This window comes from Neopelma chrysocephalum, unplaced genomic scaffold (genome assembly GCF_003984885.1).
Source record: "Neopelma chrysocephalum unplaced genomic scaffold, ASM398488v2 Primary Assembly neopelma1_45, whole genome shotgun sequence".
Lineage (NCBI taxonomy): Eukaryota > Metazoa > Chordata > Aves > Passeriformes > Pipridae > Neopelma > Neopelma chrysocephalum.
In genome coordinates this window covers 17917586-17944993 of record NW_020897704.1, presented here as the reverse complement: position 1 = coordinate 17944993, position 27408 = coordinate 17917586, and the positions used below count along the sequence as shown (strand labels likewise).

Sequence of the window (27408 nt, the reverse complement as noted above, 5' to 3'; positions counted from 1 at the left end):
AAGGGAAGGGAAGGGAAGGGAAGGGAAGGGAAGGGAAGGGAAGGGAAGGGAAGGGAAGGGAAGGGAAGGGAAGGGAAGGGAAGGGAAGGGAAGGAAAATTTCTTAGAATCTGGAAAAGAGAAAAACTGAGAGCAAACAGAAACACTGCAATAGCCACGTTCCCAGCTCAGTAGTTCTGGTGTTGAGGCCGACTCAGGGCGCTGCCAATGAGTATGTTAATGTTTAAGGATACATGTGGGCTTAGGAGCAGGTTAAAGTACACAATTAGCCCTGGGCAAGCCTGAGATCTCTCCATTTCAAAACATAGGAAATGCTGTAAATACCATAGCAAATGCAATTACCAGAGCGTGATAAACACCACTTCGTTAGCAGGGACCACAGGAGGCTTCTCCTGTTCCAGACATTTCTGACAATGAGCAGGAATCAGAGGTCGATCCTGAAGTCTGGACACAGAACAGGCAGGCAAATGTCTCAGGGATGCCTCTAGTCTGGGGTTTTGTTTTTAGCTCTACTCTGTCCTGATGCTGTGATGGAAGGGGCCTGCTCCCTCACATCCTGAACATCTGCAATGTGTTTCTTGAGCAATGACTGTCTGTAAGGAGCGGGATGCATTCCAGCGGCTCCAGAGTGCCAGTGACTTGGAAGCATCAGGACATTTCCCATCAGTAGTTCAGCTGCTACTAGACATGGGTTAAATATAGGAGGTTTTTGTCACTGGATGTGGTTTCAAGCCATTTTTATTACAATGGGAAAGATTTGAGCATGAAGTATTATTTCCAAGACACATTTAATCTATGATTCTGCACCTTTGGGAAAAGAACCAAGAATCACATTTGTTCCCTTGCCCTTTGAAATCAAGACTTAAGAAAATAAAGGCTCAATTAGGATTTCAAGGGACAGTGTGAAGTGTTCATTGAACTCAGACAAAACGTGCTTGAGCCTAAAATGTGTAAAAGGGCAGAATCCCAATCACTGAGGGTGGTAACAGCCCTTCCCCTGGGTCTTCTTAAAACTGTTTGTTTCCAATCCACAGGCTTTTTCCACATCAGCATTCACATCCAGCATGGCTGTAGCTCTCTGAAGAGCTCAGGAAACTTGCAAGTGATTTTTAGAAAACTTCACCTCCAAGTTGTCTTTTTTAATCTAATTGGTGGATGTGGGCTTTGGATGCTACCTGGTATCTTCTCAGGAAGGGCAGAAATTCAGACCTGGCTTTCTGGTCATATTAATTTCCCTTTGCACTATACAGTGACATGGAAACTTGCTTCTCCCTCATTGTATTTTTCCCTACTGTCATTCATTTTACAGATAACTCGACTAACAGTTGTAGCACCCTTCTTCCAAAAAAAGCCCACAGACTGAGGCAGCAGAAGGAGGTAGTCACTGCATCAGCTGCCAGAGACACCTGCAGTGATTTGAGCAGCAACCAGCTGCAATTGGTCCACCAAAACTGTATGTTCCCAGTCCCTCCAAACCAGCCACTCTGATTTGTCACTTCACATCAGCTGCTGCAAGGGGCTGTATGTTTCCAGGGCCAGTGGCAAAGCCAAGCCTGGCACCTCAAGGCTGCTTCTGGCTGAGCACAACAGGGCAAGGACACTTCTCTGGGGGAATTTGGAAATATACTTGGCTGGCAGAGGCAGGACGGGTTTTAAAAGGCTCCGTCTGCAGCTTCCATTAGGGACTCGAACTCCTGCTGCCTCAGAGCCAACTTGGCTTGTCATTTGTGAAAATAAACACCAAAATGCATAGGCTGGGAGAAAATATGCCTCAGATTAAAAGATCTCATCTCCCTTCAAGCCACAATGGCTGATCTGATTACAGGCAGCATTACAGGTGTCCTGTCTGCCAGCTGCCAGATGGATTTTGGTGGCTGTTGATTTTAATAAATGTTCTGCTCCATCTTCTTCTGTATCTATCACACAGGTGGGTCAGCAGAGAGAGAGAGAAGTTGAGAGAAAAGACTTGTCCCTGAATTGAAGGTCAACTGGAGCCAGCAACTAAACCAAAGGCTAAATCTGCCTACTGTGTCTGTAGTAACAGCACGTGCATCGGGGATAGATCCTGGTCCAGGACTGCTGATCCATATCAATCATCCTTCTCACCGGCTGACCAACACAAACTATGGATTTGGACACACAAAACCACCCAACACATCTGCAGACTCACAGATTTACAGAGGGGAAGGTTGCTCCCATAATTGGGTTGAACAACCCAAAATTTCGTGACCTCCCTCATTAATTTTGGCTGATCTTGGACCAGAAAACTTGCCTGAGACTCACTCTGATTGTATTCCCTAAAACAGCTGGCCTGAACCAAGGTCTAGGAAAATCCGAACAATGAAGAGCCATGTGCAGCCAGCTCAGATGTTTGCTTCCCCTTCCTGTTCCCAACCCAATCAAAAGCACTGAAATAGTCCCAGTGGGTTACTCTGAGCAGGATGTCAGGAGTCATATTTGAGCATCTTCCAGTAGCTCCCAGGCTAAGTCAGTACCTCCACTCTCTGAGACTGAAACATCATGGGACAAGTATGAATACTGGAGCATGACTGGATCAAAAAATACCCATGATCTGCTTCTTTATTTTGCCTCAGGTGTTAATAAGATAATATGTCAACCTTACGAGAACACCAGCCTCAACTCTTCCCCTTGGAGGTCAGGTCCCAGATATCTGGGTAGCACCTTCAGTACACAAGCCTGTGTTTAGGAAGGTGATTTGGCCATGGACACAAGCACTTTCAAGTGCTTGTCCTTCATTTTACAGCCCAGGTCCACATCAGCTGCCTTTGCCTGCCAGCCAGGTCTTTCACCTTTCGCAGTCTATGTGTGGTGGGATGTCCCCTCTCACTTTCCCACACTGGGGAGGCTGTGGAGGGCAGAAAAACAGTAGTATCACTCACACAGGGAAGGAGACAATGGACTGAAGTCAGTCTCCTCATGTCTTCTTGTTGCTACTTTTCCCATGACAGTGTAATCTCCAGAGGGTATGATTGAGAGATCCACCTCTCACTACAATGCTGCAATTCCCAGCCCACCTTCAGATAAGGATGCTCAGGGTGGGCTTCAAACTTTCCACTGCCCTCCCCAGAGGGAGGTATCTCCCACCTCAGCCACTTCTGTGCTAAAGCAGAGGGAACATGACCAGCTCATTGTCACCACCACCTCTCCTACCTACACAGTGCCTTGGCTAAGAGGCTTCTTCTAAAGGTCAGGGGATCCCAAAAAGCTCTTCAGCCAGCTAAGCAAGCACTGCAGCAGGATTTGTGCTCAGCAACACCACTGCATGTCTTTCAACCCCATCTGGGCTGGAAACTTCAAGGATACAGCATCCCTCTAAACAGCCTTTGTGTCTCTCAATGTGTAGCGCTCAGCCCACAACTTCCAACTGCCTCTGTGGCCACCAGCAGTTTCCCACCTCTGTGGCAGTGCAGGAAGCCACACAGAGAGCCAGAAAGGTGTCCTGGGGCTGAAGTCAGATGCCTGTTCACCACCAAGTTCACGTACAGCAGCAGATAGCGTCGTGCCACGAAATGTGGAATGATTTAGCGCGTTTGGCAGAACTTCATTAAAGTGTGACTCTGGATAATTAAAAGCAGCCTGGAGCCGTGTGGGTCTCCACTCACTGCCAATTCCTGGAAGGATTGCTGCTTCGCCCTTCGGAGGAGGCAGCAGTGCACACACACACACACATAGCCCTGGCTGTCTAGGCATTTCCTTGCTCAGAGGGCTGGAAACCGGATATTTTTAAGGATATTATGTACTTGGATGTGCCTGAGACAAAGTCAGAGAGAGCTGTGCTCTGGAGTAATCTGCAGTACTTGATAGACAAGAAAGTCAGTCCAGACACGTTCACCAGGAGCTGTGACACTATTTGGGGCTCCCCTCACATCATCTTGTGCCTGTGTTGGTACCCGGAAGGTGCATCTCGGCAACTCCCCACCAGTCTGGGCTGCCAGTGGGGACAAGAGTTCAGCTGGGTGAACCTTTTTCAACCCCAAATTCTGAGTGTTCACAAATGATATCAAATTCAAGGCTCCCACACTACATCAGGTCATCCCTCCTGCATTATATATGGCAAACAGCCAACATGCCCCCCAGCAGAAATAGTGTGCCTCTTAGAGACAACCAAAAAACAGAGATATTTCCCCATTTTTCTCCTGGGAAGAGCTGCTCAGAACACCTTCTGTGTGCTATAAATATGATAAAGACCATATGCAATGGAAACATCCTGTGGATAAGACTATTGTGTACTCCTTTGTGATCTTTTATTCTGTATTTTATGGGCCTGTGTGCACATGGGAAGACAGAAAACTGATAGGGAGATGCCAATCAGAACTCTAAGAATCCCCTACCACAGCCTGGGTGGGAAGATTTGGAAATGAGTCAATGCCATTTCCATGACAAAAGACTCTTGGGGATGTTACCCAAATGTATCAACTGTCTCATGGTCTTCCCGTGTCCCAGACACTTGTCAGCAGTTCTCCATTTCACCTAATATTGCTTACATGTACTCAAATTAAACACAGATCGTAGGGAGAGGGTACAATCTGGGTGGGTTTCTGGGAGGAAAACAAAAACGCTGTAAATCACTATGAAAACAACCCAGAAGCAATGGAACTTTCTATCATGCTGTTAGGCTAATGGAGAAACAACCCCTCTAGCAAATGGCAGGGCAAGAAACCACATGTAAAAGAAGATTTCCAAACCTCTAGATATTGGACCTCACTTCTATCTATTTTGAGGTCTTTTTGCCCTGCCCTTGCCATGTACCACCATTTTTAACTGAGATTATTTTCTATTTCCCTGGTGCCTTAAGACCACAGAAGGGAGAACGCTTAATGCAGCCCATGACACAAGCAGACACAAAAGACCAGTACATGGGAATAAAAGACAACTGTCCCCACCAAGCCAGGCTGTCACCTGCTCTTTTTCAGACCAGTTCTCCTAAAACTTCTGGCTCTGGAATCCATGACCAGCATTTTCCAGTCTTACAATTCATCTCCCAGCACTCGGAGCAGAGAGGGAACTCCAAAGAGCAGAAGTTCTTAATGTTTAGAAGAGAAAAAACAAATTGCTTTTTCACTTTGACTCAGTGGATAACATGGATGAAATCTCAGATGAAATCGAACAGAGTTATCAGCTTATTTTTTTCTTTCATGATTCACAGAGCAGAGTCACCTTCAGCTTCACTGACATCCATCTCAGCTGCCACAGGAAGAACTCTGATCCATGTATCCAAGGCAGTTTGGACTCTCTCTCTGGACATGATACTATTTAATCACTTTCAAAATCAGAGTGGGCAGAAAATTTATGGGGATTTCCCCAACTTTCCTTCTTCCTTTCACCTCTCCAGGGACATAATCCCTGGGGAGATGGATCAAAACAGGACCCCACAGCGAACATCACATGAACAAGCCTTCTCTGGTAGCCCAAAGAGCTTCAGTGTAAGTAGCTATTTCTCCACAATTTGAGCCCTCATGGTGCTGTGATGTGTCACTGAATGAGACCCACTAGAATTCACCTGGTTGAGAGCATCAGGGAAAAGACAGGCTGAGACAAATACCAAGCAAATATGTTGCTGCCTACAGATGGACTCAAGGATCTGACCCCCATGGTTGTTGCTGAAACACAAGGAGTTCTGAAACTATTTCCTCTACTTCCTCAGAGTAAGAATACTATTTAATTTAATTTTTCCTTTGCATATAGTGCCAAGACCATTCATGCAATTGCTTTTCTCATCTGGTTCCCTTTTCAGCTACTCCAAAACCTTGCAGGTGTCCCAATCAGGTCATCAGGTTGTTACAGCAGCCAAAGTGCCACCTGAGAAGAGGATCCAGGCTCGAAGATGCTGAGCAGATATTTGTAGACTGCCAGGCTAACCCAGTAATTAACTTGCTTTTTATTTGGGACACAGACTACTCTCATAAAAGCTCTATTATTACCCAGATAAAGCTCTGGAGGTCTCTCAGAAGGCAAGTCCATTCATCTAAATCAATTGAGGTAACAGCATGCTTGTGGCTCTGTTGCTTGAGAGGAGACAAGTCAATGCACAGAGACAAACTTAATAAAAACTATAATCTCCCCTTGCAATCTCACTGAGCTTAACTGAAGTTATTGGATTCCTTAATTTCCATGGGCTTTATCTCAGTGCTGGGGCTCTCACTGTTGCTCATGGCTAGTTGGACACTGCCATTATTCCCTTGTTATGATGCACTTGGGGTCATTTTGCAATGCTCCTGCATGAATAAAAGGGGAGACCAAAAGACTACATTTCCCTATCAACCTGTTAATAAAACCAGGAGTTAAAGCTCCCCTGAATAATAAATATCTACAAGTGCTATTACACATTTCTATAGCCCTTATTGACACCAGACCTCAAGTCACTTCGGTGTAATCTCTCGTATGCAGGAAGGGCAACCAGGTCTTCTTTATGAGATCACACAACTCTGCAGAAGGCCAAGTCGGGAGGAGAAATTACAGCCCCCAGACTTGCACTAAAAACTCTTTGGGGGGGAAGCAAGATTTCAACCCCAACCTACTGCATCACCCCCAGGCTTAGCAGCAGGCACTGTGAGAGATAAAAACAAGGACAGTTACCACTCCCCAGCTTGAGCAAGCAGAAATCAATCCCCTGCGTGTAGAAAAATGCCCTTTATCACTTCAGCCATATAAAAAGTTTGTTGTGAGAAAGAGGTATTGGAATATGCGGGTGCCACCCGGGCCTTTGGGATTTTCCCATTCCCCCCCTCCATCCCTGCACCACTGATAAAAATCTGACCCCTTGGACTCCTTTTGAGCAAGAAAAGGTCACAAGGCTGCTCCCTAAAAGTACCAGCAATGAAACACCAGCACTGCCAGCTGCACAAGAGAATAACTGAGTGGCATGCAGGGGGTTGTGGGAAATTTTAGGAACACTGAGGGAATCAAGGGGGAAAACGTAAAGGGATGTCTGGTGGTTTCCTGAGGCAGGAGTGACCCAGAGTCTGAATGCTGGCAGGCACAGGAAAGCCTGGCATGGCCACTGTCACATTTCACAAATCCCTTGATACATCTGCAGGCCTTCCCTCAAGGATTGACATGAGATGTGTGCTAAAACATGGAACTTCTAAGAATTTTAGTTAGGTTTGTGTTGTGACTTAATTGTTCCTGTCTTTAATAAAAGCACCTTGATAAAAACTGCTGTCTGCAAAGTTCCCTGGATAGGTGAATAATGCATTTCTCCCAGGGGCAGAGAGTGGGAAAAAACATCTAAAACTGTAATCCTGAAAGGGAATAAAAAGAGTGTTCCTGTGTTATCACCTCCATAAACATCAGCTCTGGGACTGGACCAAACCTGGGACCCAGATACTTGCAATGTGCTGCAAGAAGGAGCCCCTCACTCTGCAAGAAGTTGCAGCCACTCATTACAAACTCAGCTCCAACCCCAAGCCTGGCGGGACCTTCATGTTTTAGCAACAATCTTGTGGAAATCACTGCAGCAATGAGATGGAGTAAAGCAGGAGGTCTGCAAAGATCACTAAGGAGCTGAGATAAAAGTCAAGATGGATCTCAATTAATTATTGCTTCTGCAAATGCCAAAGCCAAAATGCAAGTGTCAAAAGAAATGACAGCAGGAGTTATCATTGCTCTCTGGAGTGGCCATAACAAGCACCTGAGTGAATTTATGAGATTGTGGGCTTATTGGAAGACTATAGAAAGCAGCATCTGGCCCTCAGCCCAGACTGAAAGGGGCTTAAAAAGGCAGCTGTGATTAGCTTCCAGCAAGAGCAGCAGGCTCAGGATGAGGAATGTATTATCCCCAGTGAGATGTGCCTTGGGTCTGGCCTCCTTTCACCACATGCCTTGGGGCTTTCTGAAAACTGTAAAGGTTTGCCTGTGAGGGAGAAGGCAGGTGGCATATCCCAGTGCATCAAAAAGTTCCTGCACATCTCTTTGTTCTATTTTGCATCATCGGACACATTTGCTGGAAGGAGGAAAAAGAGCTGTCAGGATTTTCCTCGTTTCACCCATTGAGAAAGCTCGGACAAGGCTAGCTGCAACAAGGAGAACTGCAGAGAGAAGAGGGCAAGCAGGGGGACAACATGTCAGTGGTCACCTTTGGGTCACCTGCTCTGTGGCCAGCTGAGGAACACCTTGCAGAAGGGACCTTTTGCTGGGAGTAGCATTACATGAGGCAAAGACACTCATCCATCATAGGACTCTCTCACATTCTGGCTGAGCACCCCAGAGCTACAAACATGAATTATTCATTGCAACTGCACAGAGCTGAAGTCTCCTTTGAAATGACCACCCCAGAAATATATCAAGGCCAGGGCACAGGGCCATAAGCAAATACAGGGATTCAAAAAGTCTTTCAGAGTATGAGATCCAGCTGTAAACATGAGATTTCATCCAGACCTACTCGGTCCCACTGGTTTTTGACAGAGTTGCTTTTTAAGGTGTCCCTGCATACAGCTGTTCCAAGATCCACAGGCAGGACCCTACCTACTAACTCCTGGAATGAGACCTTCATCTCAGCTGCCTTCTGCTCTGAGGATCTCAACATTTCCATTGCTTTCTGAGTGCACAAAGCATTCATGATGTATTTTAACTCACAGTTTTTGTCAGTAGACCACAGCTGGTGAGGCCCCTGACTCCTCACTGCAGTGTGAGCCTCATCGGAAGACCCTTCCCTCTCTGTCCAAGCTCTCCATAACTTGACACCATCACAGAACTCCCCTTTGGATGTCCCTAGGCTCCCAAAAAGCCTCCTTTTCAAAAAACTTAGAGAATAATGCTCTGAGTTATGCTCACTTTCTGTGCCATGAAGCTGGCACATGCCAGAGATTTCATCTTAGGAGCCACTACAGGGCAGCTCAGCTGAGCACACTTGGAAATGGTAATTGTTTACACTGTGATGGGGTGTGAGTAGACACGGTGCCAATTGGGAAAGCCACCTCTGGATGTAACGAGGCAGAGAGAGAAGCAAAACACTAAAGAGAGATGCACCCTGGACATGGACATCTGCATTGGGAAGATCTGGGGAACAAATTCCTAATATCATAGAAGCCAGAAATGTCATCCACTTCCCAGGCTGGGGCACGCAGGCTTGAGGAGCCGGCGCTCTGCTGGAGCTGATGCAGGAGCTGAATGGGAGCACAGTTGGCCTGAACTATTTTTAACTGGTGCAGAGGAAGCTTTTACTTTTCACTATGAAGGGGAGACAAAGTGTCCATCAGTTGTGCTGAATTTGTTCCCTGGATGGGTGGGTGTTGAAGCATGCAAAGCCCCCGGCCCCGGTCTATAGGACCAGCAGTTCTAATCCCTCTGGTCTGGTCACAGCTGCAGGGTCAAAGAGAGCAACAGCTGAAATGCACTTTTGATACATGTGCTCAGGGTTGCCCCAACTTACCCTAGGGGGTTCTGCCTTGTGATTTCCATTAAATCTGACTGGCGAGAGTCACTGCTGGCATAAACGAGCACCAATCCATCAAGGTCCCCTACAATGAGCTCAGCACGACTAAATAAACAGTGCAGAGGCATCACAGTCAGGCACTGGTGGTTGGATCTGGTGGTCCCCCAATGCTACTTTGCTCCCCTGGAGAAAAATCCGTGGATTTGGCAGCAGCAGCACTTTTACTTGCCAAATCTGTTGCTTGGGGCACTGGGGAGCCTGGGGGCTGGCACAGAGGAGGCAGAGCTGGGACCAGGGCTGTCCACCTCCCCCCTTCTTGCCTAGCCAGGGTTACAGCTCTGTGATCTAATAGTAAGATGATTCATTTTCTCTTAAACATCAATTCCTGCTGCTGTCCCCAAATATATGTTTGAACAGCACCATTCCCCACTCCCTCCCCAAAATATCAACAGTGAGAAAACTCTCACTCACGGGGCATCCCAAGGAGAGGGGCTGTGTCACCAGCCAGATGGCCACACAGCAGCTCAAACTTTGTATGCTGGCATTCAGCCAGCTGGTGAAAGGAAAGGGCTCAGACAGCTACTGAACTCCCTCCATCCATCTCCCAAACAAGCCACTTGTGCATCTGCTGCCATACATAAACATTGTGCCCTGGGTGAAGCCACAGAAGACACAAGCGATGACACCTGTCCTGTCCATCCTGACCCGAAGAGATGCTTATAATGTTCTCAGCTACCAGGGGAAACCACATGCCTCATAAAACAAGGTTTGGGACTAAACCAGCTCCCCAAGTTCCACTTCTTCAAAAGTACATGCACATCCAGAACATGCACGCACATAACAACAGGTTGCCGCTCTCTGCCAAATAAGTATTTATTAAAATCCTGCATTTCTTACACACGCTACAGTCCCATAAAAGGGGCTCAGAAGCCACTAACAGTGGGGATCATTGGACTTTCTGTACTTTCTTAAGGGAGGATTGCCTAGTGCGTGAACTACTTGCTGTGGCCTCCCTTGAAAGGAGAAGTAGACATTTCTTTCAGCTTGTTCAGAAGTAAGTGCTGGCATCACTCAGATGAACCATGCCCTCATGGCTCGGATAAAACATGCCCTCAAGAGTCTCTTTTCCCTCAGCAGCTACAAAGACAGCTTAGGGCGATTAGTTCAGTAGATGTTTATGCTGTTATGTGGAGTCAGGCAAGAATAATCCCTTACGGTCTGTCATGGTCCAGGCACTGCTCCCGCTATATGAGATGAATGCAAGTAGAAAAGTAAAGCTCTGATCTTGAACATTCTAGCTGAAGTTAAAGAATGGGGTCTAGAGATAACAAACCCAGGAATGATCTGGGTGAAGTAGGACAGGATTGCAAGCAATACTGGTTTTCAACCTATTGTTCATGAACAAGTTGATACCAAGATTTGCACAAGTCCACAGGAAGCTAAAGAGCTAACACAGAGGTCAGCTTTGAAAAGAGAGTTTAATATCTTCCCACCAGTGTGTTACTTTGCCAGTGATACCACCACCCAAGGAAAAGGAAAATCAGGGACCTGCTGCTCTACATTTGTATACATATGTTCACAAAAGACATGGGAATGTCTGAGGCCCGCTTAGAAAACAAGCACTGGAGAGCAAATAAATCCCTTACCCGGTTATCCTCTTGAATCTCCCAGTCACTGGAGAAGCTCAGCACATGCTGTGCCTGTGAGCAGTTCGAAAACTGGAAAAGGCTGGCAAACATCCTTCTGTTCTCCTGGGTATCAGGGAAAATTGCCTCCTGGAAGTTGACTCCATGAGGCAGGAGGATGTAGTTCTCATCCATTCTGAAACACAAATTGCACTGTGAGAATGAACAGCACTTTCTCTCCTGCAGAAGTCGCCCATCATACTTCAGCCTGGCTCAACAAATGCCACCAAAGTCACACAGACTTTTAGCTGACAAGTGGCTCTCAGGTCTCCTGGCACTTAAGTCTCCAAGATGGCAATTTCCACCATAGGAACTGGATCAGGCAGCAGCAGTAATGAACTAACAGGTTCCTACAACCCTGCAGACACCAGTGAAACCCCATAAAGAAGGCAAATCTGTATCTTGAGCCATAGCTCCTACTGAATTTGCATTGCTTTGCCCTCCATCCCAGAGTTTAAGTACTCCTTCAAACAGTCAATAAATAACTTCTGTAAAACGTGTTTGAAGATATTACTACAGACTAAGTCCTAGACAGCATCAAAATGAGTTTCATTACGCACCCAGTGTAAGAATATACCAAGTATTTCAAAACAAGCCACTGAGTAGTATTTCGCAAACGCTCTTGGATTGAAAGGTCACAGTGATGGCTCTGTTCCAACATTGTGGTTTATTTTCTTAGTCTTTCGATGAGCCCAAAGTCAGGGTTTGGCTGGGACTCGGGAGAGTCGATGGAAAGCTATCGGGTGAGTATTTGGGGATGGGTTTTAAACTCCCATGCCAAACTTCGGAGCTGGCCTCTCTCCAGCTCCGTGACCGTCTCGCCGTAAAAACAAAAGCAGCAGCATCCAGGAGCTACTCAACAGCAGCTCCCCGTGCATCTGCTGCCCGGCAATACCGGAATATTATGGCCTTTTGGTGTTTCGTTTTTTTTTTTTTCCGATGAAACTGTAGGTAGAAGCGCAAAGCAGAAGGCGCTGCGAGGAGAGCGGCAGCGGGGCAGAGAGAACCCTCCGGGCAGGGGCGGGCGCGCATCCCCCAGCCCGGGGAGATGCCCTGGAGCAGGGACACGGCATCCCACCCCCTTCCCCGCACACCCCTATCCCGGGACTCACCGGAGGAAGAAGAAATAAGCGTAGCCCTGCATGACGGTGTGCGAGTGGCAGGAGAAGTAGCCGAGGCCGGTGAGGTTGAGGCGGGAGCCGGCGGGCACCTCCAGCATGCTGCCCCACGCCTGGTCGCACAGCAGCTCGATCTCGGCCGAGTAAAAGAGCCCCCCCGCTCCCTGCTGGGGGCCGCCGGGGGGGTCCCTCTGCCAGGGCAGGTAGTTGTAGGCGCCGTAGGGGTCGGGGTGCAGCGCCAGCACCCGCGCGTAGACGATGATCGCGGCCAGCTCGGCCCGGCAGCCCTCGCTGAGCGGCCGCCACTCCGCGGGCAGCTGGCAGCCCCCCCCGGCACCCCCCCGGACCCCCGGACCCAGCCCCAACACCAGCGCCAGCAGCGGCAGCAGCCGCGGCGGGGGCGGCATCGCGGGGGCTCCGGGCCGGGCGGGCAGGGCAGGGGACGGGGGTCAGGGGGGCTGGAGCGGCCCGGAGGCGCTGCCGGGCTGCTCCGGAGGCTGCGGGCGACCGGGGGTGCGGGAGAGGTGCAGGAGTTGCCGAGGGGAGAGGGAAGGGCGGCAGCGAGGCGGAGATGCGAACGGGCAGGGGAGCGAAAGGGTGGGGATGCAAAGGGGTGGGAGGGAGGAGCGGAGGGTGCAAGGAACAGATGCCCGAAGGGCTGAGGTCCGAGTAGGCAGGGGTGCAAAGGGGTGAAGATGCAGAGGGTCGAGGGACAGGGGGTGTGCAGGGGCAGAGATGCAAGGGGCAGAGATGCAAAGGGGAGGGATGGGAAAAGGCAGAGATGCGAAGGGGGCAGAGAGGCAAAGGGGAGGGATGTAAGTGAGAGAGGTGCAAAGGGGGAGGTGAAAAGGGAGGGATACAAAGGGGAGGGATGCAAAGGCAGAGTTGCAAAGAGGAGGAATGCAAAGGGAAGAGGTGGACGGGACGGAGAGTGCCAAGAGACGAGATACAAAAGAGCAGAGATGCGAAGGGCAGGCACACTCCGACGAGAGAGCAGATTCTGCCAGGGATCCCCTGGCCCCGGGGTGGGCACTGGTGACACCCAGGGCTTTTGGGAGAACAGCTCTTCCTCCAATCATTTTCCAAAATACATCTGGTGAGCAAGGTAAAAGTGAAAAGTCAGGTCTCGATATATTTTCACTTCCCACTATTTCCTCCTAGAACTGTCTGAGGCAGCTTCAGCTTCTCCAGATTTCTGGCTGATGGCTCAAAGTCTGATCCTCTCCCCACATATGAACTGCTGTAGAGTTTCTCCCAAGGATCCCTGGGGGCACTGCAACACTCACAGCCCCAAAGAGCCTCTTTCTATTTCAGTATTCTCCTTTTCCCACATTTGATGTCACTCGGAATAATACTGTGGAATGGGCATGGGATGCTTAAAATCTTTTGGAGCTTTGGTGTTTTTTTTTATATGAATATCACAGACTCATAGTCCCAGTTAGATCTCTCCCTAGCTGTGATGGTTACTCAAAGTTTGACAGCATGTCCTGTCTGGTTCCTTTAATCTCACTGTCTGTCTCCATCTGCCCCTCCACTCCTCTACAAGGACTAGGAGTTCTTGGGAGCAGAAGGTGCCTCTTTGTTCCATGTTCATGCTGTGCCTGCTATGGGGGTCCTTGCGCATGACCAGGGTTTGAAATAATGTGCAAAATAATGAGTCATCAGTTAAATATTGCTGAGCCAACTTCATAACAGTGAGACAAAATGTCTTCAGTGACAAGTGTCTCCCTCTGGAGTAGTTTCACCAGACTCAGCTGTGTGCTGAAGAGTTTAACAAAGTAATATTCATATTCCATGATGTCTTGATCCTACAATGTACTTCATCACAGCTTTATGCAAGAACAGCAAAGTTGGTTCTTTCTAAAACAGAAACAGATTTTGATTTTTTTTGCCTAACAAAAATCTCAGAATGACAGAGTTTTTCTAACTTTTTTTTTCTATAATCTACTTCTTGAAGATCAACAAATTGCTTCCAACTTTCAGGAAAAAAGCTTAAAAGACAATTCTGAAAGGAATTCCCAACAGACCAACTAGCTCAAATTTCCTTAATGTTAACCACTAGGAAAAACTGCTTTTTCCTTTGGGACCTGAAGGGACTAAACCATGGTAGAGAAGGTTTCAGAGCCTCATTCAACAGCTTTTAGATATGTAAATAAGGAATATAAAGAAACACAAATAATTGAGGTGGATGTTGACTTCAGACAAAGGTGGGGCAGTTCTGGGGGCATTTTATGCAATCCTGTATGAACCTCAGGTTTCTATTGAGTCCTTCAAGATGTTGGCAAAGACATGGGGGTAATGTGAAGAAAAAGAGACAAGCTGCAAGTGATGGGAGAGATGTTCGGCCCATCCAAGGTGGTCTTTCCATGTCTCTCCAAGGTATATGACCGGTGTCAGAGCCTGGCAGCTTCAGCAACATGAATCTCATGTTGAGTGTGGGCAGCAACATCAAGGTGTGTTACTACTTCGGTGCCACTCCTGTGGAGGTGGAGCCCCAAAAAGCAGATGAGGTGTTTGTAACCATAGGTTGGTTGGTTTTGTCTGGAGAGCCAAATTCTTAACTTGTCTGAAATGCAATTGCTATTTTTTCTGTGTATACATGCAAGATTGGTATCTTCCGGGTAGAAAAGCCTCATATTTAACCTTCATCTCTGCTTACTGTGTGTTGCAAGTACATAATGGTCAATTGTCCTCAAACCACTTTGGAAGTATCTGATGTAAGCTGTGACCTGTTCTGCTGTTCCTCACATTTAATTTAGCCACCACATAACAGCTGGGAAGGAGGACAGAGTGAGAAAGGGAGGGACATAGGCAGCTCACAAGCAAAATAGAGATGCCTTTCCTTTATGCTACTATTAATAGCCTAAACTGCTTATATTTGACCAGAGTGTTTGAATCAGTGAGCCAGCTCAAGAAACACAACAGCATCTGCTAGCATATGCTGGTGCTGGCTGATCCTCTCCAATTTGCTTTTTGGAGGTGATTACCACAGTGTGGAAGCAAATAATTAGTGTTCTGTGGAAATTCTCTATCATTCTGGTGAGTTGTGTTGGCATTTTGAGGATACAGCAGGACTCCACGGAGCTGAGTTCAGAGCTGAATGAGCTGGATGAGCCAAAAGGAGGTCTTAGCCATAACTCTGGAGTAGACACAGTAGGTGTGCAAATCTGCACATAAAAATAACTCTCACTTGAATATACCTGATTTCCTTGTTCTCTTCCATTTGTGTTTGCCAGTGCTGTGCCCACTGTCACTGTAAGGGCTTGGAGTGGCTTGTCTTCTTCTGTGCCCCCTGTGATATGTCCTCAACTGAGACCTCTCCCTGTTAGGAGTCTCTCTGGAGATTCAGCAGTGTGTAACCTTTCCATCCCATCCCATCCCATCCCATCCCATCCCATCCCATCCCATCCCATCCCATCCCATCCCATTCCAACAAGCTGATCCCTTAGTTGTTTGAATTCATTAACAACTTTCAGTATTTTGGTAAAGAATTTGAACTATCTACATTCAGATAACAGTGATTAATGTGATTTACCTTTTAAATTTCTCTCCACAGAAGCATCATCAATTTTTCTCATCTCTTCCTTTATTTCTGAGGTAGTGAAAAGTAACAGGAGCATCTGAATCCATTCCAGGAGTCTTTTCTTTTCCAGCTCTGGATAAGGAATTAGTGACATGAAGTAAAGATTTGGAAACCCTCTTTGGAGACCACATCCTTCAGATCTGTGTTTGCTGTTTCTCTGCAGGGATCCACCGGCTGATCTGAGACGCTTTTCAGTGCAGTGTGAATACTTTTGTGTTGTGAACTCAGCGTGGGTCTGATGAGTGCTGTACCCAAAACCAGCTAATCAGAGGAGCACCAATAGAGCCAATTACTGCTCAGGCTGCACTTTCAGCCACTCATCCATGTACCACAGTCATTCATTCACTTCCTCCTCTAAGGTAGTCTTGTAGACTTTGTGACAGGCTCATGGTTTTCCCAGGCAGGAGCTCTTCCTTTTAGGCCGCAACATCTTTACAGATATTTAAACCAAAGGTTTCTCCCTCTGGGCTATGTCATTTTCTTTGTTGTTTCTGTGGCAATGCACGTGATTTAAGCCTTTTAATAAAACATATCTCTGCTCTGTCTCTCTCTTTGCCTTTAAAGTACTGACAGAGTTGAGCATTAGGCCAGGTATCAAAGAGGAGAGCACTGTGCTCGACGTCTGGCTGCCTTTCTGATGGGTGTAGGTGATCTGAAACCTCAGCCCAGCTGTCTTTTATTTATATATTCACAGTGATTCCTTTGTAGTCCAGGGTACAAAATATCAAACCCAGATTTCTTTCCCCCTGCCCATCCCTCTTTAAACTGGGTGACCTACAAAGATGAATATTTGGCTGTGTTAGTGTCCCCACAGGAAGAGATGTTTTTGTTAGCTTCTCCTATCTATGCTTCTCTAATTCGAGTCATTCTTCTCATAGTTTGACATTTGGTCCATCATATTTAACTATTTTTGTACCAATGGATGGGCTGGGTGATTCCTATTTAAAAAAAAAATCACATTCTCTGGCCATAGTTCTTTATATCCTTTTCTTTTGAAGTAATCATGACCATGAAGAAACAAGATCTGTCTTTGGGGATCAGCTGGGAATACTGCTGTCCTAAAGAGTTTGGAAAGATTTACTTTATGTACAGCAGTAAAAGGACTTTCTGTAATACCAGTTAGAATTTGAATGAAAAAGTGAGTAGAAGGATCAAAGAGTTGGTATAGATGGGGATCTTTGCCTACACTTTCATTCTATTTTTATGTCCTTTCTTGCCCCCCTCTGCCCTTTTCCCTTTCCTCTTTCCATCTTCAAAGAATCACAGAATGGTTTGGGTTGGAAGGCAGCACCTTAAAGATCATCAAGTTCCAACCCCCTGCCACAGACAGAGACACTTTCCACTAGACCAGGGTGCTCAAAGCCCCATCCAATCCGGCCTCGAACACTTCCAGGCAGGGGATGTCCACAACTTCTCTGGGCAACCTGCCCCAGTGCCTCATCACCCTCAGAGTACAAAATTTCTTCCTAACATCTAATCTAAACCTATTCTCTTTCAGTTTGAAGCCAATATCCCTTCTTCATCCTGCCATCACTGTGGCCACAGGGTCCTGCTCTCCTTTTCCTTTGCCTTGATCTCTGACAAATCTCAACAATTCAAATGCAGTTTCCTTTGATTATGGACCTCTGTCCTGTTAACTGTGTCTCCTACCAAAACTCCTGTCTTACCCTGGCTCCTTGACATCTGGGGACATCTGACCCATCATGGCTGAAGGTGAACTGTTTTTCTCATTCCAAGTGACCCTTTATCCCTTTCGTAATCATTGGCACTATCACCTCCTCTTATCCATCACTTGGACTTACAACCTGGATGTCATCCTCACCTTAGACTTTCCTCTCTGTTCTCAAAGTTGTCTAGACACTTTCTCTGTAGCTTCTCCCACATGTGCCTTTCCTATCACTTACACGACAAAAATGCTCTTGCCTCTCATGCCTTGAGTCCTGCAGCAACTTTTTCTGGACAAATCCAGCCTTGGCCCACCACTGCCTACCCAACTTGTTGCCACACCCACTGCTTTTCCAGCTCATCATAACTGATCACGTTTACCACCCATCTTTTCCCTGGACTCCCTTGGCAACCAACATCCACCCCTTCCTTCATGCCAGGCTCTTTCTGAAGAGCTCTGACGCAAGGACCTCCTCAGCTCTGCATTTCTGCAGCATCTGGTTCATAAGCCATGGCTGCAGGTCCAAGAATAAAGAATAGCAACAACATGCAAGCTGATTCCAGCCCAAGCCAGAGGAGGCCAAAAGTTGCTGCGCTCATGAGCCTGTTCATAAATCAGTGTGAACTGTGCTGTCTGAGCGCAGCTCCCAGTGGACACACATCTGCATAACACATACCACTGACACAACTGACGATGGGAAAAATATCTAAACAGATCATTCCCACAGCTGGGGAGAAATGAATAAAGATGTCTCAATTCCCCTGTCCCTGGGGTGAACTGTGGTTCAGGTAAATGCACGTCTTAAACATCAGAGGTTTTAAAGACAGAGGGGCTGTTAGAAAAGTCTAATCTGACCACTCTGGCTAGATGATGCCACCCAGGGACTCCTGTGTCATGATCATAACCGAACTTAGAACAAGAGAGTGGAAGAAAGACACACAACTCTCACTTTAAAAACTCAGGTGGTGGAGAAGCTAGGTCATCCCTCAGTCAGTTGTTTCAATACTAAAATCTCGTGCTTCATCCCATTCTGGATCTGCCTGGCTTCAGCTTCCAGCCATGGGTTCATTTTGCGCTGTTGTCTGCTATGTGAAAAAGGAACCCTTTTGTTAGAAATTCTCACCCAGTTTTGGCATTTATAATCCAATAATCAGACATCCCCTTGAATAAACTGAATACAGTTTCTTTCACTTGGTGGCAGGATGACCAGACTATCAGTCATTGTTGTAGCTTGATTGCCCCAGATTTTCAGCAACCTTTTCTTCTGCAGACACCAGAGGTGCACTCAGGATCGTAGAGCCTGGTCTCCAAAGAGCCAGGGAATGGGCAGCGCCACCACTTCTATTTGGTTTTCCGCTCCCTTTTCCAAGAACCACATTTTTCCTGCTGGCTAGCCTTACACAAGTATGGAGCAATTTTCATTGGTCACTCCTGAAGAAAAATCATATTAGCAAAGTACAATTTGCGCTTCAATCCTAACTCCAGCACATGAAGGCAATTCTGGCCTGATTTTGGGCCAGAGCAATAATCCCTCCAGCACCCAGTTACTCACACTGGTCTCTTCAGCTGCAGGATCACAGGGGAGTGATGAAGAAAGTGATGCCACGTGTTTAAGTCCTAATCCAACAGTGAAATCGTAGGACTTTGACTTCTTGTCTGGACAAAAGGATGGAGACGTGAAATGTTTTGGTTTTGCTTTAATATCTCAAGTTTTTTGGATTTATATCCTGTCTCTCCTATGTTTTCAAAGAGTTGAACTTTTGAGTCACAGTTGGCATGTTTGACACAGAAGACATGTTTGAAACAGTCTTCTTCTGAAATTAATTTAGTGCTGCTGAATGGCAACAGATTGCCAGGGCTACCTGTCTTCTGTGCCCCCAGCAGAAGAGAGGCAGGACAACCTTGAGCTGTGGAAGGGGTTGACTTTCAAAAGGGCCAAGATGCTCCCAAACAAAGCCCACTCTGTCTTTGCTGGTGCAGAGATGATGTGGAGGTACATCCAGCAGAGGCAGGTCACCAGAGTCAACACAGACCTGTGTGGCCTTTCAGTCTGCAGAAACCACCTTACCTTTCCTTCATCACTCAGAAACCAGCATCTGATCTCAGAAGATCTTGTGTGGATTCCACATGGTAATGAAAATCATGACTCTCATGCTATTACTGACCCAACAGCAATGGGCACGTGTGTCCAGGAGGCTGCTCAACCCTGACTCGGGATGATCCCATGCAGATCAACCTTTCCTCTTGCAGTTTGCCTGGATAGAACAAAAAGGGGAGAAGGGCATCTTATGAGAAACCTTGGCACCATGTATAGTTAATGCAATTGAATTCACACTCTGCTCAGTTTTCACAAGTGGGTTCTTACTCTGATGAGTTAATTCCCTTTGACATCCCTTCTGTCCCTCCCCTGCTTTCATTGAGACTAAAATAACCCAACTGTCCATCTTGCTTATGGAATTACTGAACTTTTAAGAGAACACAAAGTGCTCTCACACAAGGATTTGGGATTAAACCTCTCTTGTTTATGTTAAACATAACATCTTAATTCTTCCACTGCTGGAGGGCAAACGAGTCTCCACAACCCCAAAAAACCCTGCTTTCAAGCCCTACAGCAAAGGTCAGTGTGATTTGTTTCTCATTACAGATGTTTTTCCCGTGAAGTTGTCTTATGGTATATGACAGTTCTCTTACAAAACATCTTTATGTAATTTAAAGCATTTTTACTTAAAATATTTTTCATTATGAACCAAGAGATGCTTAATTTTCAGCACAATTCTCTTCTCTCGAACTGCATTAATCAATGAAGTACCTGATTTTGTTTTCCAGGGATGTGGTAAGGAAAACAACTCTGTGCCATCCATGTCTCATGCAACACCCAAGGAGCTCTGGATCTGGGAGGGGGAATCCCACTGAAGCTGGCATTTCCTTGAACTGTGTTGGACTTCAATCTCCTGGCTCTGGGGGTATGTATGCCTTGGGTACAGATGTGTATGCACACCTGGAGGGGGACACTTGTGGGAAAGAGGGGCAAGGCATCACAGATTACTGAGTGGTAGATTACTGTAGAGTCCTACAGGGGCTAGAAATGCCCCTGCACCCCATGAAGGTCCCACAGATGAAGGGACAGGAAATAACATGAGGATGAGGCAGGGGCAGGGATGCAGAGCCCAGGAGAAAGTTAGAAACTGTGAAAAAGGCAGAAGTGGAAGGAAGAGACCCAGTACAGGAAGGAAAGGGCAGCGAGGGAAGCAGCTTGTCAAGGAAAATTTTAGGCAAAGAAGGAGCAAATGAAGGAATTAAGTTAACTAATGAAACAGTACATGGTACAACTTGAGAAACTGGGACAAGAAAAGAAAAAAGGAACAATGAGAATCCTAAGCCTTTTTTTTTGCCTCTGTCACTCAGTGGAAGTGTCCAGCAAAAACACCACCAGAGACTCCTGCACAGGAGCTCTCAGCCCTTCCATAGCGCCAGCTTTTGCCCAGCAGTCTCATGCTGGCCAGCTTGCATTGCCTCTTTTCCTGCAGAAAGCTGGGCCTATCCTGAGTGCCATGTCCTCCCTCTCAGCTGCTCCCTGTGCTCCTGACCTTCCTGAAGCCACAGAGCTGTTCTGCTTGCCCCACCATGGCCCTGCCATCAGCCCCTGCCTTTTGTCTCATGGGCATCCCCACACCTACTTCTATTTCTGGGCCATTTCAAATGAAGTACCAAGAGAAGGAGAAAAGTGAATTTTCTTGTCTGGGGTGGCCTTATAAGTTGTGTCCCTGACAGTGGAGGGTCATAACCTTCCCACCAATATCCAGCAACACTCACATGAGATGTGTCCACTCCCCACGAACGACTTATTCCCCAACCACCAGGCAGAAAGATTCTCTCTTTAGCAGCTACTGAGAGGGCATCAAACCATCTAGACCAACCTTACAAAATGGGTCAAGGCCCTCCTCCATTAGCATAGGGGCTCTGTATTTTTCCACCTTAAGTAGGTCTTGTTCTTCTCTGGTATGCTCTAGAACAGAGTATTGCAAGTCTTCGACACGGCCACTCTATCCACAGAGCAACTGATGTGAAAGCACATCCCCCCTGCTGTTGTGCAGGAGGTTTATTTGGATTTCAGAAATTACCCTTACCAAAGGATAAAAAAATGATTCTTAACCCGGTGAATTAACCCAAGCACGTGGCCGAGGCAGTGAAATGGTCTCTGATCCAGCTCCCACACCGGAGGTTGCTCCGTCTTCTCATGGCAATCAGCTGGCTTGTTGCTGAGCACAACTGTCCTCCTGACTCAGGGGAATTGCTTCCCTCGGGAGCTCGGTTAGCAATGCCACCAACATTCATGAAGGATTCACTTGAAGGCCAGCGATGAGGGCAGTGCTGCTGGTGGGTAATTGTTGGTCATTTAGTCCTACTCCTGACTTCCTTGGAAATGAGATGCTCACACACACCATCAGCACTGCCAAGGAGGGAACAGACCCACCTCTGAACCTGTCTCTGCCAAGTGAAACTCACCCATGCCATTGCTGATGACCCAGTGTCAGAGCCCAACTGCTTCACTGCTGTGCATAGGTCGGTGCATTTGCACCCACACAGCAGCACACGAGGTCAGATGTCAAGCCAGGACAGCTGTCCCTTGGCTACCACTTGAGGTGTTGGTGACACACATACAAAGCAGGGGGTGTTGGAGCCAATGAAGGCTACAAGGTCCAGCAGCAGCCAAAGCAAATGATTTGCTGTATTATATCACCTGTCAGCAAAGTTGCCTGGCTCCTCTTTGGATTGCATTAGGTGTTCAGGTTGAAATATCACATTCTACATGTTTATCTTGAGTAAGATTTTTGTAGAAAAGGTTTCAATGGTCTCTTCACCAGGGCAGTCTAAAGAGTAATTTATTTTTTTTAGTTGTGTAGAAGACTCTGTTCCCATGAGCAGAGGCAAGACTTTCATATTGGACTAAAACATAAGGATGGAGACAGAGATTGACTGGAAGAATGAGATTTGGGGACAAAAATGCCAGGCCTGGTAGGTCACACAGGTACCAGCTTCTTACTACATAAAGGGATTATGAATTCACATCCACTAAAGTGTGTGTGGCACTCAGATCATGTGGAGACAAGCATCACAGGAAAGCCTGTACAGGTGTTAATAGTTCTATCTCTCAAGTTTTGCCTCTCAAATACCTACAGATTCAGGGACAGGGGATTTCATGACATTTGCACACTGAGCAGTGGAAATAAAACATAACTGCTCTCTAGGAGAGCACATTCCAAACTGCTGCTCATGGCTCACCGCCCTGAAGGAAGGCTTAGGAGACAGCAGGCATTCTCGTGCTCCTGAAGATTTACCATTGCTCATTTGCATCCATGTTCATGTAGCACTGAGACACCAGGAAACACCTTCTCTGCTCATCTCATCTCCAGTGCAATAGTTAGAGAAGAGCTGCTTTCTGCAGATACCCTGCTAAAAACCCTGCTGTGCAGAGGCTTGCTGGAGCTGGAGCTGGGCACAGGCACAGCCTGAGGTTCTGAAACACTTAGGAGTGGCATTCACAATGCAGACAGCCCAAAGAAGTTGTCCACATTTCTTGGAGAGTCAATCCATTGCAGGAGTTTCTGTGAATAAGAGCACCAAGTCACTTGCCTGCAGCCTTCCTGTGGCAGCCCTCCATCCCCTCACCACGAGTTCACTGCTGAGGTTCATCACCAAGCCTCATCTGCTGCACAGGTGATAACAACCACAGAGGGAAGGAAAATGTCTCTTTCACAGAGGTGCATGTTAATCTCTAGTTCAGATTAAATATATCCTGGCTGCTGGAAACAGCTGTGAAAGGTCCTTTTCTTTGTCGTTCCCAAGTGTGATGCATTCCTCCTCTTCACCATCCCCTCATGAAGGGGGGAAGAAAAGCATCGGATAAAAGCCTTGCTCCAGGGCAAGAAAAGATCCAAACTGCAACTTTGCATAAATCTGTCAACTTTGATTCCCCTGAGAACAACTGCAAACGGTGAAAAATGGCATAGCAAAGCAAGCCCAGGTGTTAACTCCCTCTTTTTTTAATTGGGGGGTGGGGGAAGGGGGAAAGGAGAAAATGTTGTTGCAAACAGCCCCAAAATGTGATTCCTCTCACTCACCTTTATGCCTCGTTAGCTCTTTCAGGACTATCTCTGTGTCCAGGAAGTCTTATTTCTAAACCAGAAAGGAAATGGGGAAATTTTCCTGTATCAGTATCTGCTGCAAAATCCACATTAAGCACCCTTTGCTATTTCTGCTGTTTTATTCTCTCCCTAGATCAATTTGCGAGTGAGGAGTTTCCCTCTGTCTCACTTTTAAGTTCTAATGCATCAAAGATTTGCTGGGTTGGGCTCAGGCGTGGGAGGGCAGCCTCTGAGGACACTCAGTGATGTGTTTCACCCCAGGGTCAGCTTTGTATTCTGCATTAAATTTGGCTCTTATAGTTGAAACAAAGAAACACTGTTGTTGCTAACACTTTTTCTCTCCTCAATCCCGGCACTTTCATCCCCAAAAGTCTTGGCAACAAGTGGTCAAATTTTTGTTCAGGCAAGTGGAGGCCGCCATGGGGCCCGAGTTCATCTTTGCTGGTGATGACCTGGTTGCCCCTCAGGAGGACTGACAGCACCGAGGAATCCTGGAGGCTGCCCCAAGGTGGCACCTGTGTTTGGGGCATGTGGCAGGGTCCCCCAGACCAGCAGGGATGGCACAGACACCTCTTGCCTTGCCTGGGGCTCCTCTGGCCCCCACCCACCCCATGCAGCCCCCATCTGGCTGCAGCCCAGCTCCACATCCCTACCTTTATCCCTTAATCTCTCCTGCTCTCATTAAGCAGGAGGGTCTTTCGTTAAGGTTCCATTGTGCAGAAGGAAATTGCTTTTGCCACTGCAGTCCCAAGGGCTGTACATTTCACAGGCAATTAGACCTTTATCAGCTGCAGAGATAAGGATTGCTGAATATGTGTTGGCTGACACAGACTGACACAGACATATAGCTTAATTAATGTAAGCAAAATGCTTTGAAGTCCTTTTTATTCTTCTTTAGGGGCTGATTCTTTTGTTTGTTTGTTTGTTTGTTTTAAGTCCTTGTTCTGTTAATTGCTAAAACCATATTTGGAGTCAATGAAGTGAAATTCCTTAGGACAGTGTTGGGTACCACTAGTCACCATGTTTAAGCCTGGCAAGCTGCTCTCTCCAGACATGATGGACTTGGTGATCACTTCTGTGAGAGTTTTGGGAGCACAGCCTGATAGGACTGGAGACCCCACCAGACTGCTCACCACTTTCTCACACTGAACCACCCCAGGACTCACAGTGCTGAGCCAGGAGACCCTGCTCTCTCTCTGACATTGGAGAAAGCTGTCCACACCAGGACATTTCTAATCCTACTCAGCTATAATTCAAGTGTACATGGAAAATGGTTTACCCACCAAGGGAGTTTTGTATTACAGTGCTGCGCTGCTTGTGTTGGAAGCCAAATTAATAGTAAGGCTTGGCCAAGTTCTGCATAGGTTGAAACCTGACTTTTGGCTCAGTTTTGGTCTGACAAAGAGCAAGATTTTGGTGTCTCCATCAGCAGCTTTGCTTTTGGGACTGTTGTTCCCAATCCAGACACGGGTGGCTTGCATTCAGACTGAGGATACCTGTGGGTCTTGTGAGTCATGTTGAGAGCATTACATGGGGTTGGGCTTAAATAGATGAAAAGTGAGAATTTGTGAGACTTTGGCAGCCTATGCAATGAATTTGTAATGGCAGAGGTAGGATGAATTCCACCACTGCAGTACATGGCTGTTCCAGGGGACATGCAGAAGTTCAGGCTAATGTACAGCTCTGCCTGTTGTGTGGTGACTGATGGATTACACTGAATCACCCCAGAGTTGTGCTTGGAGTTTCTCATTTCAATAATCTACTAACTCACAGAAATCAATGGGAGGCTGAAACTGATGTTTTTAATGTGAGCTGGGTTGGCTATTAAAATCCAACATTGTTTGAGATCATCTCTCTTACATCCCTCTGAGATCAAAGAAATTTACAAGTGCAATCACACATAGATATGATATGATTAATACTCCAAGGTTCAGATCACAGTTCAGATCTCTCTTGAGGAAAAGATCTTTTTATATGCAATATCCAGAAGTGGTAGAAGATAATTTCCCAAGAGGAATCCTTGGTTCCTAAAATCACTTTCTTCTTGGTTCACCTTTCCTTAAAGCCATTTGAGAAAGGGATTTGGCCTACATAGACTGGAAACTGCAGAATGTTTTCTGAAATGAAATAGAAATGCACTGAAACACAGTAATACCAAGCTGGCCCAGCAAATAGGGACTTGGAGTTGGGATACCAGAGTGTAATTCTCTTTCCTCACACTGTGATACTTCGGGCAAGTCATCAAATAAATACCTAAAAATATGAGTCTTAGTCCCACTGTACCCCAGATTTCCATTTGTAACTAGAGAAAACACCATTTTCTTTGATCACAGTGGTGTGGTGAAGCAGAGATTTGTTGGAGTGTCATGATACTACAGTAATGGGGACTACCATCAATAAAGCTCATGTTATAGGAAAGTCTACTAGCAAAGAATTTATAACTAGCAAATTGAGGAAAGGAAATACAGTAGTGAAATGTTCAGAACTGCTAACTCTGTGTTTAAAGGTTTGGGAAAATGCCTAGAGCTGTAAGTAGATGCCAGAGAAATTAATTATGATAATAAAACTTCTGGGAAGAGGTGGAAATGCTGGAATGATCAAATCATGTGTAATTATGAAGAATATTTTCTGTCCTCTTGGTAACACAGAGCTGCAAGGAATGTGTGTGTTGCCTCCAGAAATGTGAGGGGCCAGGATGTCATTCTTCCAGAAACAAAACAGACAAGAACTGAAAGGAAAAAAAAAAAGGGGGGGGGGAGAAGAAAAAGAAAAGAAAAGCCAAACCAAACAAATGCCTCACAGGTCACGATGCAGCAGCCAGAACTTTGAAAGGCAGCCAGGGGAAATTCCCTGAGAAGCTTCCCTCTGCTCACGTAGGAATTCCTTGCCCCTAACCTTTGCTTGGGATCAGCTGAATCATGTTATATGATCTTATTTTTCATCCCAGCTGTACACCTCCAGGCTGCACACATCCAAGTGGATTATCAGGGGCAAACAAGCCTCTACTTTTCCTTTCTTTCCTCTGGCCCTCATGTTCATGGTTGGCGGTTTTTATCCAACCTAGTGGCCTCTGCTGGAGCCACATTGGTCTCAAAGGCTGTTGGGCAGTACCTACAAGACCAGAAATGCTTGCTGCAGCTGAGAGCCATGCAATTGCTCCTTCACTGACACATTTAAAGACAATATTTGCTGCTCACTGCAAAAAATTACTCGTAAAAACTCTGCCCTGATGGCAAGTTGACAGCACAATTACCTAAACTCTCTGTACAGACACTCCAGGTCACTGGTGACTGTTTAGGCTGTGCTGTTTCAAGATGAATTAATTGCCTCCTGGGTTTCCCCTGGCTCTGCAAGGCTTTACTGGATTCACACATACTGCCAACTGCTGCACAAAAAGCCACAGGGGAAAGATAGAGCTGGGAGAGGAGATACAGATGGGTCTAGCAAAGCTTTCATTTCACTTGCTTGTGAATGCCACGATCTCTTCATGCTACAACTCTTGTTGTGTTGCAGGCCGTTGAAAAGAAATAATTAAAAAGCACATTGCAAGTAATGAAAATTAAAGGCTTTGATATTGTTCTGCTGTTCAGGAGAAAGGCTGCAAACTCCACCCTGCTGAAATGCAGCACTAGCTGAGCTTCTAGGAAACTCACAGGCTTTATCCAAACTATGAACTGGGTCCAAAACTGGTCCAGTGTCTTCCCTTTCAAGAAAACTTTGATACACAGTAGTAGGATTTCCCCACACACCAGTACATAATGTTTTATTGATTCTTATCCCGTATGGAAATGGCACACCATTCTTACTCCTTACAGCA

At 46.5% G+C, this 27408-nt stretch overlaps 1 protein-coding gene and 1 long non-coding RNA gene across 2 annotated transcripts in view; one reads left to right on the top strand and one right to left on the bottom strand.

Annotated features, from left to right (window-relative positions):
• Positions 1 to 12603, bottom strand: part of CCDC3 (coiled-coil domain containing 3) — a 35210-nt gene extending 22607 nt beyond the window's left edge. Inside the window, exons 1-2 of the mRNA XM_027679537.1 lie at positions 12191 to 12603; positions 11040 to 11214 (exon numbers count right to left, since the gene is read on the bottom strand). Coding sequence (XP_027535338.1) covers positions 11040 to 11214; positions 12191 to 12603 — 588 coding nt within the window. The remainder of the gene's footprint in view (positions 1 to 11039; positions 11215 to 12190) is intronic.
• A 7697-nt stretch (positions 12604 to 20300) lies between these two features.
• On the top strand, positions 20301 to 26963 carry LOC113965716. The gene is made up of 3 exons (XR_003533618.1): positions 20301 to 20408; positions 22342 to 22461; positions 24528 to 26963. It is a non-coding gene; the product is annotated as an uncharacterized LOC113965716 (long non-coding RNA).
• The last annotated feature ends 445 nt before the right edge of the window (positions 26964 to 27408 follow it).